General features: G+C 39.4%; 1 protein-coding gene across 4 annotated transcripts in view; it reads right to left on the reverse strand.

Moving 5' to 3' along the window:
- Positions 1–13500, reverse strand: part of npas3 (neuronal PAS domain protein 3) — a 279243-nt gene that overhangs the window by 15074 nt on the left and 250669 nt on the right. For all 4 annotated transcript variants that reach the window (XM_088647618.1, XM_088647621.1, XM_088647619.1 and 1 more), the window contains one exon: positions 7611–7729. In XM_088647618.1, the coding sequence (XP_088503744.1) occupies positions 7611–7729 (119 nt within the window). The remainder of the gene's footprint in view (positions 1–7610; positions 7730–13500) is intronic.

Genomic DNA, 13500 nt, shown 5'->3' on the forward strand with positions numbered 1-13500 from the left:
GCGAAGGAGCAGAGGGGAAGGGTGACCGAGTGCTCAAGACGCCCACCGGGCTGGGGCAGGGAGCAGCTGCACAGGGCTGGCTTGCTGGGGGGGGGTAAAACTGGAAAAGCCCACCGCGTACGCTCCTGGTCCCGGCTGACGGTTCTGAACTCCGTGGCCCCTCAGGGGAGAACAGGGGGGTCTTTCGACACCTCAGAAGGCGCCCCTGGGTTCGAGGCTGGGGCCTTGAGGGGGGCAGCTGCGTCGCCGAGGGCCAGGAGAGCCCAGGCCACCCCCCCCTCGCAGGTGCACAGCCAAGAGCGCCACCACCTGGGGGGCTCCCAGTCACAGCCGGCCAGCGACACGACCCAACCTCGAACCCGTGCCCGCAGACCCCAACCTGCACTCTGCACATTTGCAAAAGCGGGCGGAACATTTTTTTTTCAAGGGGGGAGAGAAACACTCACATGAAAGGTACTGGTTTAGAAAATAGAATAATAAATAATAAAGATATTAAAATTTTAAAAAATATTTTTGCCTGCATTACTTCTGTTACTTAGAGTACTTTGAAACATATATCTTAGAGCTAATGCACTGATTAAATGTATTGTTAGCCTGACTTTCCTTAATATTTTACAGGTTTGAACTTTCTCTTTATATACTGTATGGATTGGGATTAATCTCCTGCTCTAAAACGGACACAGAATGGCAAGGCAGTTCATTAATATTCTGGGGGAATATGAAGCTGGGGTTCCAGTAAATATTGTAAAACAAACTCAGTAAGTGAAACATTACCTTAAGTGTCACATTGTCAGTGTTTCCCTCAGAAATGATATACAATAGCAAAGAGTGAAGGACATAATTGCTTATTTCTAGCTTTAAAGTTTTGCGTAGCTTTAAAGTCTTTGTAGCTCTATTTTGCCCGGAGGAGGAATTGACTTGATATGCACACTGTACTTTGAGATCCATCCATTTTAATCACTCTGCTGAGCCCAAAGGGAATTTCCAGATGTACTCCACCAAAAGAAAACTTCTCAGCCTCTGAACTAATGACACTGGCCCTTAAACTGTACAGCAACTGATAGAATGAAGAGAAAACATGTTAATACCACAAAAATAGTTCACTATTATTGATGAAATGCTGAAATTAACTACTTCAAAAAGCTCTCATTAAGGTGGCAGCACTTCTGAAGGGGAGAAGTGTGAGCAGTGTCGGGTAATGAGATACACTATGAACAATGACCAGCTCCTTCCTGCTGCCTTTATCTCACACAGCACAGGTATCTCCTTGCACTGTCAAGCTGCTGCCTGACGATTCAGTGGGCATGGCTGCACATGGCCCTCAAAGTGGCAGCAGGAGAGTGCGCCACTGGCTTTACTCTTCCTGGGAGCCACAGAGACACAGGTCATGGTCAGGGCCCGTGCGCGTCTCGATTCGGGACAGCGGTTCACCACCTCAGCAGGCTCTCCGCAACCTTTTGCGAACAATAAGGATGAATCTTCTTCAACATGGGGTAGGAAAAAACGATGGCCACCCACAATGTTGGAAAAATACAAGTGGCGCTTTTTTTTTTGCTCTTAATGGGACCTGTTGGGGATGGACCAATCCCATCAGGCCCTGCCAAGGGAAGAGGGGAATTTGAGAGCGGCCCCGGCCCACTCAGCACTGCCCTGCAGGACCCCCCCGAGGGGCATCAGCCACCAGGGTGCGCCTCTCCATGTGCCTGTCAGCCCTGGCGTGAAGCCTGAAACAGGCCGCTGTCTACGGGCTGAGCACAGGGTTACCAGGAAGGGACAGCTCTTGCGAGGGACGGCTTCACCACCGAGTCGGGCTCGGACTGTCTGCCAAGAACGAAAGACTGTAATAGCCCGGGAAAACTTTGATTAGGTAACACCTAATTCATTCACACATTTTTGATGTTTTTTTAATCTTTATCCCCATCAAGCAATTCCAGTCAGGACTAATAATTACTCCATTAGATTGATATAAACCTTATATGTGTGTAATTAAAGAACATTATCAGAATTAAAAAAAAAACTTTTCCCATTTAAAAGTTCGGCACGTTGTAAAATAAGGCCAACTTATTTTGATTAATATATTCTTACAAGCAGGGGGTTTTCCTCTCTGATAATCTTTAAATACTACCCATTTCCTCAGGCACAAACAACCAATACTCTTCAAACTATGCAGAAACATAGGGAATTGTCTTTGATTTACAAGCTACTGCTAGTAAAATATCTCATAGCCCTTTGGTCACTGTGTTAAACAATGTATTCCCTTCTCCAGAACACAAGGGGGGCACTAGCTACAGAGTTTGCCATGCAGCCATATCACCCTGCAACTCACAGCTGGCAGCCCACTGAAGCTCAGCAGGTGTGAGCCTGGTCAGTACCTGGATGGGAGACCTCCTGGGAAAAACTAAGGTTGCTGCTTGAAGAGGTGTTAGTGGGGCCAGCAGGGGGCGCTCACCCTGCGGTCTATGTGGGTCCTAATGCCCCAGTATAGTGATGGGGACACTATACTGTAAACAGGCGCCGTCCTTCGGATGAGACGTAAAACCAAGGTCCTGACTCTCTGTGGTCATTAAAAATCCCAGGGCGTTTCTCGAAAAGAGTAGGGGTGTAACCCCGGCGTCCTGGACAAATTTCCCATTGGCCCTTACCAATCATGCCCTCCTAATAATCCCCATCTCTGAAGTGGCTTCATTACTCTGCTCTCCTCCCCACTGATAGCTGATGTGTGGTGAGCGTTCTGGCGCATTATAGCTGGTGGTCGCATAATCGCATAATCCAGGTGGGGCTGCACACTGGTGGTGGTGGAGGGGAGTCCCCATTACCTGTAAAGCGTTTCAGTGAAGTGTCCAGAAAAGCTCTATATAAGTGTAAGCAATTATTATTATTAAAATGGTTGCAGCACATTTTTTTACTCTCTTAAATTTAATAAACATCTAGCTTTCATTGTCTTTCAGATCTGAATCTCATTTAATAGAAAAGCTAACATAATACTGGTAAAAAGGCATTATAATAATACAAGAGGAAATAACATCTATAAGACATTGTTAGCTGTCACAACTGCACAGATATCACTCCAGTAAATAAAATACATCGAGAGAGCTTTTGGCACCAATAATTGTGCCCTGAAGCAAGCTGCTTGTGAATTCTCCCTGTCTTGAATAAGTAAGTGACAGTTTTGTGTCCTGAAGATGCAGCAGAGGAACAATTATAGATTTAGAGGTACCTACAACACTTGTTAGCCTACATACATATGCTATTAATTGAAAACGTCAAACACAACTTATCTATAAGATTGTCCATGTCAGATATAGTTCTACAGACATCATGTTGCCTTTGTTTATGAATTTTAAAGCAATTTCATATGTCCTTTGCCTGTCAAGTAGGAAATATTTCATGAAACACAACAGGTTCTTAAACTGAGTAGGGGCAAAGTTAAAATTCATATCTTACAGAGTTATCTAGAATCTAGAAACTATTTTAATAAAAAACACAATTAACTTTTGAATTAAAAAAGTTAATTAAGGAATGTTTCCTAAATTTAGTGAGTCACTAAATCTGGTAATAGTTGCAATATATTGTCAGCAATCTGGTAAGTTGGAAGGGAAGAAAAAAAATGAACTGTAACATACAGCTGACACAGTTAATGCCCTGTGGAGGTTAAGGAATTGCTGAGCAAGGGTTAAAATATGCTGTATATCCAGTTCTTGAAAGAATGTGACAAGCACAGATTGATGTGAGAAGACAATTCCATCAGCGTCAAAGTGTCACAAAATGCAGCTTCATTAGGGGCAGACTGGGAGCAAATCTAGGATTTCTAATCAGGGAAATGATTAAGCATTTAAAAAAATATTACTACTACTGATAGTAATACGCATAAAAAAGAATCATTCAGTGCTAATGTATTTAATCGTGGAATGTGACCAACTGTCAAATTGAAAACATTGCAATTAAGTAGTATTGGGCATGACCATCCTAAGCATTAACACCACCCTGGCAATGCTGACACATAGACCTGATCAGCCTCTGGACAGACTGCTGTGGGACACTCTGCCACCCATTCTGTGCCACTGTAGACAGGGCTGGCTGGTCCTGACTGTCTTCCATTGAAGGCATTGGCAACTGCGTCCCACAGACGTTCTGACGGTATTAGGAGAAAAAACTGACAATGGCAGGACTTTTGAAACTGTGCTATTGTAATCCTAGCACGCAGTGGTCATGCACTTATGGAAAATTGACACTTCTGGACACAGATGGTTTCTCTTCTTGTAGCAACAGAAAAACATTTGGCTCAAGGGATTTGCCAAGAATTAGTGCCCTAAATCTGCACTACAAGAGTTCTTGTTTTATTGGAGATTCCTGGAGAAGACATCACTCTTCCTCCATGCCCCTGGTTGCCGATTGTGAGCTCGAGCGTCACAACACTGCCGAACAAACTCAGATCATTTCAATGCTGATGGAGATCTACAGTCATTCTCTTGATGCGGAAGTTATTTCGGCCTGGAATTTCTCACGTTGTAGCTACCTTGGTCTGGAAAAGATCACGCAGACAGATGTGATGGCCCTGGGCCAGAGTGGTGACACTCTGCCTTCCAGAACATGGTCAGCCCCTCTCAGAGCCGGTATCCAATTTCTCTGGACTAGTCTGCTGATTGCTGAAGCAGAACATCTCATTCCCTGGGCAATGTCTCTCACAGACAGGCTACTTCAATCCAACTGAAAGCTCTTCATTACTTACGCAAGGCATGGTCTTATCTTCCATTGTTCTTGCATTAATTAAAATCATGTTTTTTTGGCAATTTAAGCAGATTCTTGATGAACTAATTTTTGCAATTAAAACTTGACTCAACTACCAAATACTAAGTAACTGGCATTTTTACAAAAATCAAATGACTTGAGCTCAGGTTTTTGTTATCCCAAGGAATAATGCTTCTCAAACAATGAACAATTCCTATCTTCTCACTATTTAAAATGTAAATAACATTATGTATGTGCCCAGTGAGCTTCTGAATAAATCGTTTGCGTTCTGATTGTGCATCAGTATATTTACTCTAAAAAAAACTAAAATTAGAATAGCAAAAAAAAAATACAAAATGGAAATAGCACAGTAGAATCTGAAAGCCACAGGCATCAAAAGTTAGTTAAAAAGACAACTTTTTGAAGTAATTGCCACAAAGAGAAGTCTGGTGCATATTGCTACAGGAGTGCTCTTGGCAAAAACATCATAAGCACTGGCTAAACATTAATATGCTCAAGCAGCTAAATGCAAACTGACACAGGGAGGTTGAGCCTGGCAACACAAAGCAGACGAATAGCATATCTCAATTTAATACAAACCAACATAACAAAGGGATCAATTTTTATAATTCATGGTTCAGCACACAATGCACTTTCCTTCTGAGTGAATATAGAATAGGTATACATAAGAAATAAGATTCATCAGTTCCCAGGGATTCTCTGGAGTGCTTTTGAAATGTGATACAGCACAAATAATGACTGAGAACCTTTACATGAGTGCATTAAATGAGATCAGCCCGAGATCTGTTTAAAAAAGATGGGTTTAAGCTGGAGAGGAATTCTCTTTGATATGACCTCCAGAGTAGAATGGTGATATAAGCATCCTTGATGAGCCCAGTTGCTTCGCTTCCTGTCTTCGCCAGGCAGCTAATATCTTCCTTTGTATGTAATATTTATATTACTGTATTATGTAACAGCAGAAGTGTTGACTTTATTTAAAGAGAAATGTAATACGAAGTGTCCTTGTCTGCTTGTTGATGTATGCGTGCAGGCGTGTGTGAATATTTATGTGAAGCAGGAGCCTGTCTGTCTTCCTGTTTATTTGCATGAAATGTGTGTCCGCGTAGCTGCAGCAGATACACCGGGTGAAACAAACCAAGTCAGAATCTGGATGCATTTAACTCGTGTTGTCAAAGGGAACCCCCAATTGGTCACCTTATTACTCAGATTTCAGCTTAATTTTTTTTTTTCAAAACAGCTTAACAAAATAGGCAAAAAAAAATGAATAAAGAATAAAAAGAGAGGGAATTGAGCCTTTTTGATCATTAACAGCCATTAAAAGTTTCAAGTTACATAAAAGACTCAACTTATTATGATGTACAGTATTATACAACTGGAGTTCACATTGTGAGTGAAAACCATTCATCCTAACTAGACTTGAGAGTCCAAGATCCCAAGAGGAAAGAACCTCTTTCTCCACTCACTTTTCCATTACAATGTGAGACTGGCCTGGGGTATGTAACACATGCTCTACAATTGCACCTCAGCTAAAATGCTTGTATGGTCATAGCACTGCTCACACATGATATCAAAACCTGTCACTTCCAGAACTGCCTGCAAACTCACCCTGGTTTTATAAAAAAACAAAAAGCAAAGTACAAAAAAAGCATTAAAAGAGTTAAAAATAGTGAGGCTGGGCCATTCAGTTAAATTGTTTAACTACTGTACATTCAATGTAGTTGTTAGCTGCCTTCTAGAAGATCACCTGCATTTTAACCTGTATTTTAAATTCAAAGTTAGCAAAATGCTGTGGACATCTTCCTCAAGGGAAAGGAACAGCAGGAAAGAGACTTGCTAGCCCCACTTTCAAATTCTACTTCAATCACATTTTTTACTAGTGATAAAGCTGGTAGTTTTACAGATTGCAAAACCGAGAAGCCAGAAGCTTTTTGGTGTTTATCAGAAGGCATATTTTCCAATCTGTCTTAATTCGGAGGAAAGCTTGGGGGTGGGTGGGGGGGTGGGGGTTATTTTTCATCAGGGGATTTTGGTACAAAAGATGTATTTCTTTATATTATTTTCTTTCAGCTACCCTGAGCGGTTTAATAGCAGCCAACTGTGTGTAAAAACAGCAATGGTTAATTTGCAATGGCAGTGGTTTATTGTACTTTAAGGAAATGACTGTCGATCTTCACACTCTGTTGAACACCATGATTAGTCTGGTTGTTGCTTTTTCTCCCCCCTTGGTTTAAATGAAATCTGGAGGATGGAGAAAGATAGACACTAGGCACCACATTTCAAACAGAATGCTTTCAGAACATGCAGCCAGCTGCTCGTAGTGCATTTATAACATACAAACTAGTTTTGACATGCAGAAATAGGATCAGGCAGTGAATGTATAGTGAGACAAAGGTTCATTTGGCAGGATATGTTGCGGTCATTAAGTATATGATATAAAATGCCAAACTTGAAATCTTCAGTCGGAAGTCGGAATAGCACCAAATCAATGCATATTGAGAAAAGATGTTTATTATTATTTATTCAAAAAACAGGATAGAGGATTGAACCTATGTGCATTAACAAAACATTCTGTAAATGCAGAACCACCTGAAATCAGAACCCATCAGCAGGATATGTACCATGAATGCCACACTTTGCGGTTTTTGCACACATTTTTAATAGGATGAAATAATCCCAAATATATGACGATATGACATTGTCAGCTTTCATTTTGTTAAACTCAAAATGAGTCACATTGCAATGAGATGGGAGGCTTGTTTGTTTATGAGACAATTATTTCGTTGCAGGTAAGGTCACGGGTATTTTTTTAATGTGAATGGTAATGAATACAAATGACAACAGCAAAGTGGGGTCTTGTGTACCTTATATCCAGATGATTTGATATGGACACCCCTCTTGGTCAGTGTGGATTTCATTCGTATAAAGAAGGAGCGCTCAAGGGTATTGTCAGGCGCTAGCAAACTGGGGCTGGTGGATTCCACTGTGAAAACAAACAAGAATTCAATTAGTTAACGATACTTTTATATATTAGTGTGGGGAAACCCAGGAGATGGCTGATATTAAAAATACATTCAGTTAGGAGACTTGCAATAACTTCTCATTGAGTTTCTATTTTCTCTAGATAATCATTTAATAGAAAAATATAATTCAATAACAACCAATGGCCATGAAAATTTTAAACAAACCTAATGAGGACACACAAGCTATGCCGCTTTCTGCCTGTTATGGCAATCTTTCTGAACTTTTCATGAAGAACATGGAAACACACAAAGTTATCCCAACTTTGAAGAAAGGTGAAAGTAAAGAAAGTGCTACTGCATTGATTTCCAAAAGTCCAGAATTGCACAATGAGTCAAACGAATACAAACCATAATTTTGTACATGCCTTTGTTTTTATACTTTTAATTATACTTTTTTTAATTAAATCATTAATGGAGTTTAAAACAAACATTCGGGAGGAACCAAGTTCAAAGCTGCCACTTTAACCCGCAATTCTCTACGATGTCACGTCCTGAAAAGCCTCTCTCTTCCTTGTGCTCGTCTGTCTGCATCCCTCCTCCCCCACATCTCCACCTGTGTGGCTGCTTCCTGGTTCCCCCTTCTCCTTCTGCAGGGGGGCACCATCCGCCTCATCCTTTGGTCAGGTGGTTGATGTCAAATTTCTATATCAACATTCCTAAACACATTTTCTAATTGGGAGCTGTTAATCTGAAGATAATATCAAATACATTCCATGAACCCTAAGGATACTGTAGTCACCAGCCTGATATTTTGCATGACCCAGAATACTCCTGGCCAGCATGTATTCCATTTTATGAGAGTGTCTAGTCAGATTTTCATCAAACCCATTTGCTAACGTGTCTAGTGTTAAATATACTACTTGAAAAAATTGATTATACTCCTCCTTCTCATTTATGTTTTGCCTCTTACTAGATTTGTAATTTTTAATGCGATTTTCAGAGAAGGGGTAAATGATTTGTTGCCAGGCAAGACGCTTTACAAATCTCTGTTTGGTGTGTGTTTTCCTCCCCAGGGTCTGCCCTTCAGGACCTGGCACCTCAAGATCTAGAGGGAACTGCCCGAAGAGCTCTGCTCCTTCCAGCTCACAAAGCAAGACTTAACTGCAGTCTCACTTTTCTGAACCTTCTTTAAAACTAATCTCCAACTTAAAAGATCCTTCACATAAAGAGTATTTAGTACTACAGAAGAGGACATTAATAAATTCTGCATTCATTTAAAAAAAGAGCTTAAAAATGCTTCGCATTTAAGGCATAAAAGCAGAAATTTCCTTGTTTAAGGCCAGACCAAAATGTTTGACCTTTCTTACAGTACATCTTTCAATATAAACAGCACACCAGAGTAAAAGGAAGACTGATACTCTACATACAGTACATATATTTGTAACCCAGATAGGTTATCAATAAATAAAAACACCACACACACACGGAACAACGTAAAATAATTGGTAGCATGCACTGTCCCAAAAGTGCGATTTAAATTCTCTTATACCAATCAGCCAGAGAAAGTGCTGATGTTGTCTTCCTTTCAGGAGAATTCCTTTACCCTTTACTGTGAGACCGAGGAGATTCTGGACAAGGGAAGGAGATGGAACCGAAAACAGGATTATGATGAAGGCACCTGCAAAATCCTGTTTCGTACTATTCTGCATATTACAAGACTGCTGTGACTTTCACTCTTCTCTGGAAACAATACACTTGAAAGTGGGGACATCACCCCCCTGCGATATCTTTTATGAGTTTTTTTGTTTCTGAGGACATGAATTAAATGTCATTTAAAATCTAACTAGTCCTTTATCACTCTAGGGAAAAGCCGAGCCATGTTATATTTAGTCATTTCATTTCTTCTGATTAAATATGAATTACTATGAAATTTTTCTCATCATCTAACACAGCAGAATACGCCAACAGCTTTTTAATACACTATATAAGCACAAACTTCAGCTCTAAGAGTTTAATTCGCCCCTCTAATCCAATCACATCAACCTTATTTCTCTTATCAGAGATTCCCATTTTGAATTAAATGAGCTCATTAGTTTTAATCAAAGGCAGAGAGATCAAAACTTACACTTAAATGCTTTAGATCAGAGCTGTCACTCAGCCGTAGAGTTCTATTTTACTAAAACACAAGATCAGAGCCCCTTAGAACTTATTTTTTTCATTAGGCACGAGGATGGCTTAAAGACACAGCAATCTTTTTTCCTCCAGTTTTTCACAGACGGTTGAGAAACTTGATATCATTTTTGTTGTGTGCACGGGCATATAAAAAAAAACCTCAAAGATGTACAGTTCCCTAATTCTGCAACTCATGATACAATTCTCCGAAGAATTCAGTTTAAGCAAAAAACACTCTTTGTAAGCTACACCTCCCTTTTCTCTGTTGTATACCAAGCTAATGGAGAAACATATTTCCTCGAGTCTTCCCTATAATTGAACACAGTTGAGGGCAGAACTGAAAAGGAGAGAGAATATCTGAATCTTTTAAAAATAAAAAGCATAGCTGATTTAAACAGCACGGGGTCCTGCTAAATTTAGGCGATGGGGATTCTTCGGGCATTTTCTCCGGATTTGAAACATCCTTTTCCGTGGATAAACCCACTGTAGTTCCCAATCTGAGTCTGCACGAACATCCCGCTGACAGCTCCAGCAACTGCACTGATATTATCATAGAGCCACAATAAACCTAATAAAGAACACCTAAGAAACATTGTGTACGTGATAAAAATCAGTAGTTAGGTAATTAACTGAGCAGTGGTGTTATCAGAAAGAAAAATAGACCCTCTCTTTTCTTCTGAATTGTATATACTGTATATATATATTTGTCTTTCAGACTGCCTGTGAAGTACAGAATGTCTTCATAGCTGTTCTTGGATGTCTGTGTTATTTAGCTCCTTTCTGGCCTGAATTGTACTCATTGTGTAGGGCAAGATAAACCATGGACCCTAACTGAATTCCCTAAGAAGGACAGGACCCAGCTTTAAAGCCTTTATAGATTTTTTTTCAGGGAAGATGTCAATAGTAAGATCATGCTCAGTGTTAAATTATGTGAAAGTACCCCAGCAGTAACCAAGTATAATCAGGCACAGAACAAAGGCTAAATTCCCTACATAACACGATCACAAACCTTCAGCACTGACACTGACTTAGCCATAATTGGTCATTGTGATCTAACATATCTGAGTCTGGCCCATCAAGTGTTATCACTGTTAGCTGTTACTGAAACCTCTCATGATTCCACCTGAAAGACTTGAAAACCACTCTGCAAAATCTCTGGCAAGTGGACTGAAAAAACAGATACAGCTTTTCAAATCTCCCAAGGACTGAAATTGCATTTTTCTATTTAAAAAATAAAGAGTGCTTGTACATTTGTACTTGTGAAAGAATCACTAACTCATGGTTTGAGGGTAGCTGATCTGTCTTAATGGAAAGCTTTTCGATAATTCCAAAGTCACTTTGTCAGAAACATCTGGAGGCAGATGTGACCTGATGCAAGTCTATATCTTACCTTGTTTAGGAGTCTTAAACTGCTTTAAGAAAAACTGAACACAACGTAAGCAATATATTTAAATACATTGGAAAATCCACTGTGACATATAAGAATGATCAAAGCTTTTAGTTTTTTAACTTATTTTGTACAACTAAATTTTGTAAATGAGCCGAAACTGCTAAAGCTAAAAAATTATCAAACAGTAAGCAAGTTTTTCAGGGGCAGGAATTCAATTAATATTCCTTCTAATTTATATACTTATAAATAAGAAAAGATTTCTCTTTTGCCAAACTCAGTATGGGTGTTTAATTACTAAAGATAATTAGGAGCAGGCATTAGAGTAAGAACTAATGAGATGGCTTTTGCGTACTCTGAAAAGGTACTACATATAGCCTGTGTTATATAACTACCATCTGAAATATTCAGACAAGACAAGCATGGTTATTCTGTTATATTCTATGTAGGCTTTCCGTTCCAACACATCATACAATTTTCTTTCCGTACATGTGAAAACACTTAAACATCCTCCTCCCTATATGCAGTCTATCTCTCCAGACACTGGACTGTTCTATCACATGCAAACCTTCCCAATCACTGTCCATATCTATATTCTCCTCATTAAAAACCACATACCAAACAGCTATCCTGCCTTTGCACCCAGTCGTATTCCTGAGTCCGAAATCTGAAACGTGAAGGCTTTTTCCCCCAACTTGCTGCCAATTTGCCACAGAGCTTTGTCTCAGAAACAGATGCACTCCTTAAGGGTATTTCTCATGACCTTAATGATAACATTTTGTCTGTTAGCATTTAGCACACTGATTGGCATGTATTGAAAAAATGAAGTGTAATTATACAGAATTTCTTAGTTTTCTAAATATCTTCAGCAATCTGAAGTCATCTGCTTTCTGTAAGACACCTTATTGGTCAGCATTAATTCTTTGGTTTATTTATTAATTTATTAACTAACTTATTTGAACAAATTGTTTGCATTCACAAACATTGAAAATAAAATTGTATTGGTAATACCATTTAGCACATTTTTCTTTTTAAGGCTTTTTTAGTAACAAAAATAAACTGTCGTCTCATCCATCAGCTGGAACAAAACAAAGCCCAGCTCTAGCAAAATCAAAAATACTCTGATTGCATTACAAATGAAAAAATAAACTGCACTAAAATAAGAGCATATTACAACCACAAAGATCAATTCCCGGTTTAGAAGCTAAAAGTCTTCACATAACATAAAGCCTGAGCTACTCAGTCCTTTTATATTAAATTGGTGTAGACTTCACATACGCTACACAGTTCAAATGCGTGTCTTTTCTAAGCAAGTAAACAACACCTTTAAGGTACAGTACCTGCAATTTAATAGAAAGCTGACAAAAGAGGTACTTGATGTGTGCGAATGCAGGTCAAGATCTGCCTGCTTTTAATCTGCTTGCCTGCTAAAGACACCATGCAGAAAGCAGTGGTAGCTACACTACGAGGATATTGATTTATCAGCAGAGATCAGTGCTGCACTTCGGTACCGACCCAGTCAGAATCAACTTACAGAAATTCTGACTTTGGGTTTCAAACCCTTATTCCCTGCCAGATGTAACTGAACACTGGAACCTAAATAGACAACATCCTTTTGGAAATTTAAATTTGGGAAATGTAAGTTTCCAAAATTCTTTTGGAATTTTCTTTTTAAATATTCAAACACAAAATATGATCAAATACTATGCAATGCAAGAGAATTCTCTGTATAACACAAAACACATAAAACGACCAAACAGAATCTGATGAACACAAAAAATACACATATGTGGATACCACATTTTCCTAAATGTATAAGGATAAATTTAAGAATTTTCGGCAACTGAATATTTCCTCACAGAGATACAATCCGACTCTTTGGAAGGTAACAGGAGTATGAAACTGGTTTCACTGACATTTTTTAAAATTTAAGCAACTATACAGAAAGCACTTGCCCAGTGAATGCAATTTTTAAGGTGGTCAATTTGAATAAAGAAACAAGTAAAAGGTTTATCCCATGCTGAAAAGAGATGAAAAGAAACACAATGTTTCAGCTGTGGAGCCTTCTTCTTCTCGACCCGAAGAAGGCCAAACGTTGTGTTTCCTTTCTTCTCTTTTCAAATGGAAAAAACCTTCTACTTGTTCCTTTGCAGCCCACGCATGCGGATGCAGCTACCTACTTGAACAATCTGAATAAAAGCAGGAAGGTAGTGAGTACGACAGAAATTTAGC

Source organism: Lepisosteus platostomus, chromosome 10, assembly GCF_059453375.1.
Source record: "Lepisosteus platostomus isolate fLepPlt1 chromosome 10, fLepPlt1.hap1, whole genome shotgun sequence".
In the NCBI taxonomy this organism is placed as follows: Eukaryota; Metazoa; Chordata; class Actinopteri; order Semionotiformes; family Lepisosteidae; genus Lepisosteus; species Lepisosteus platostomus.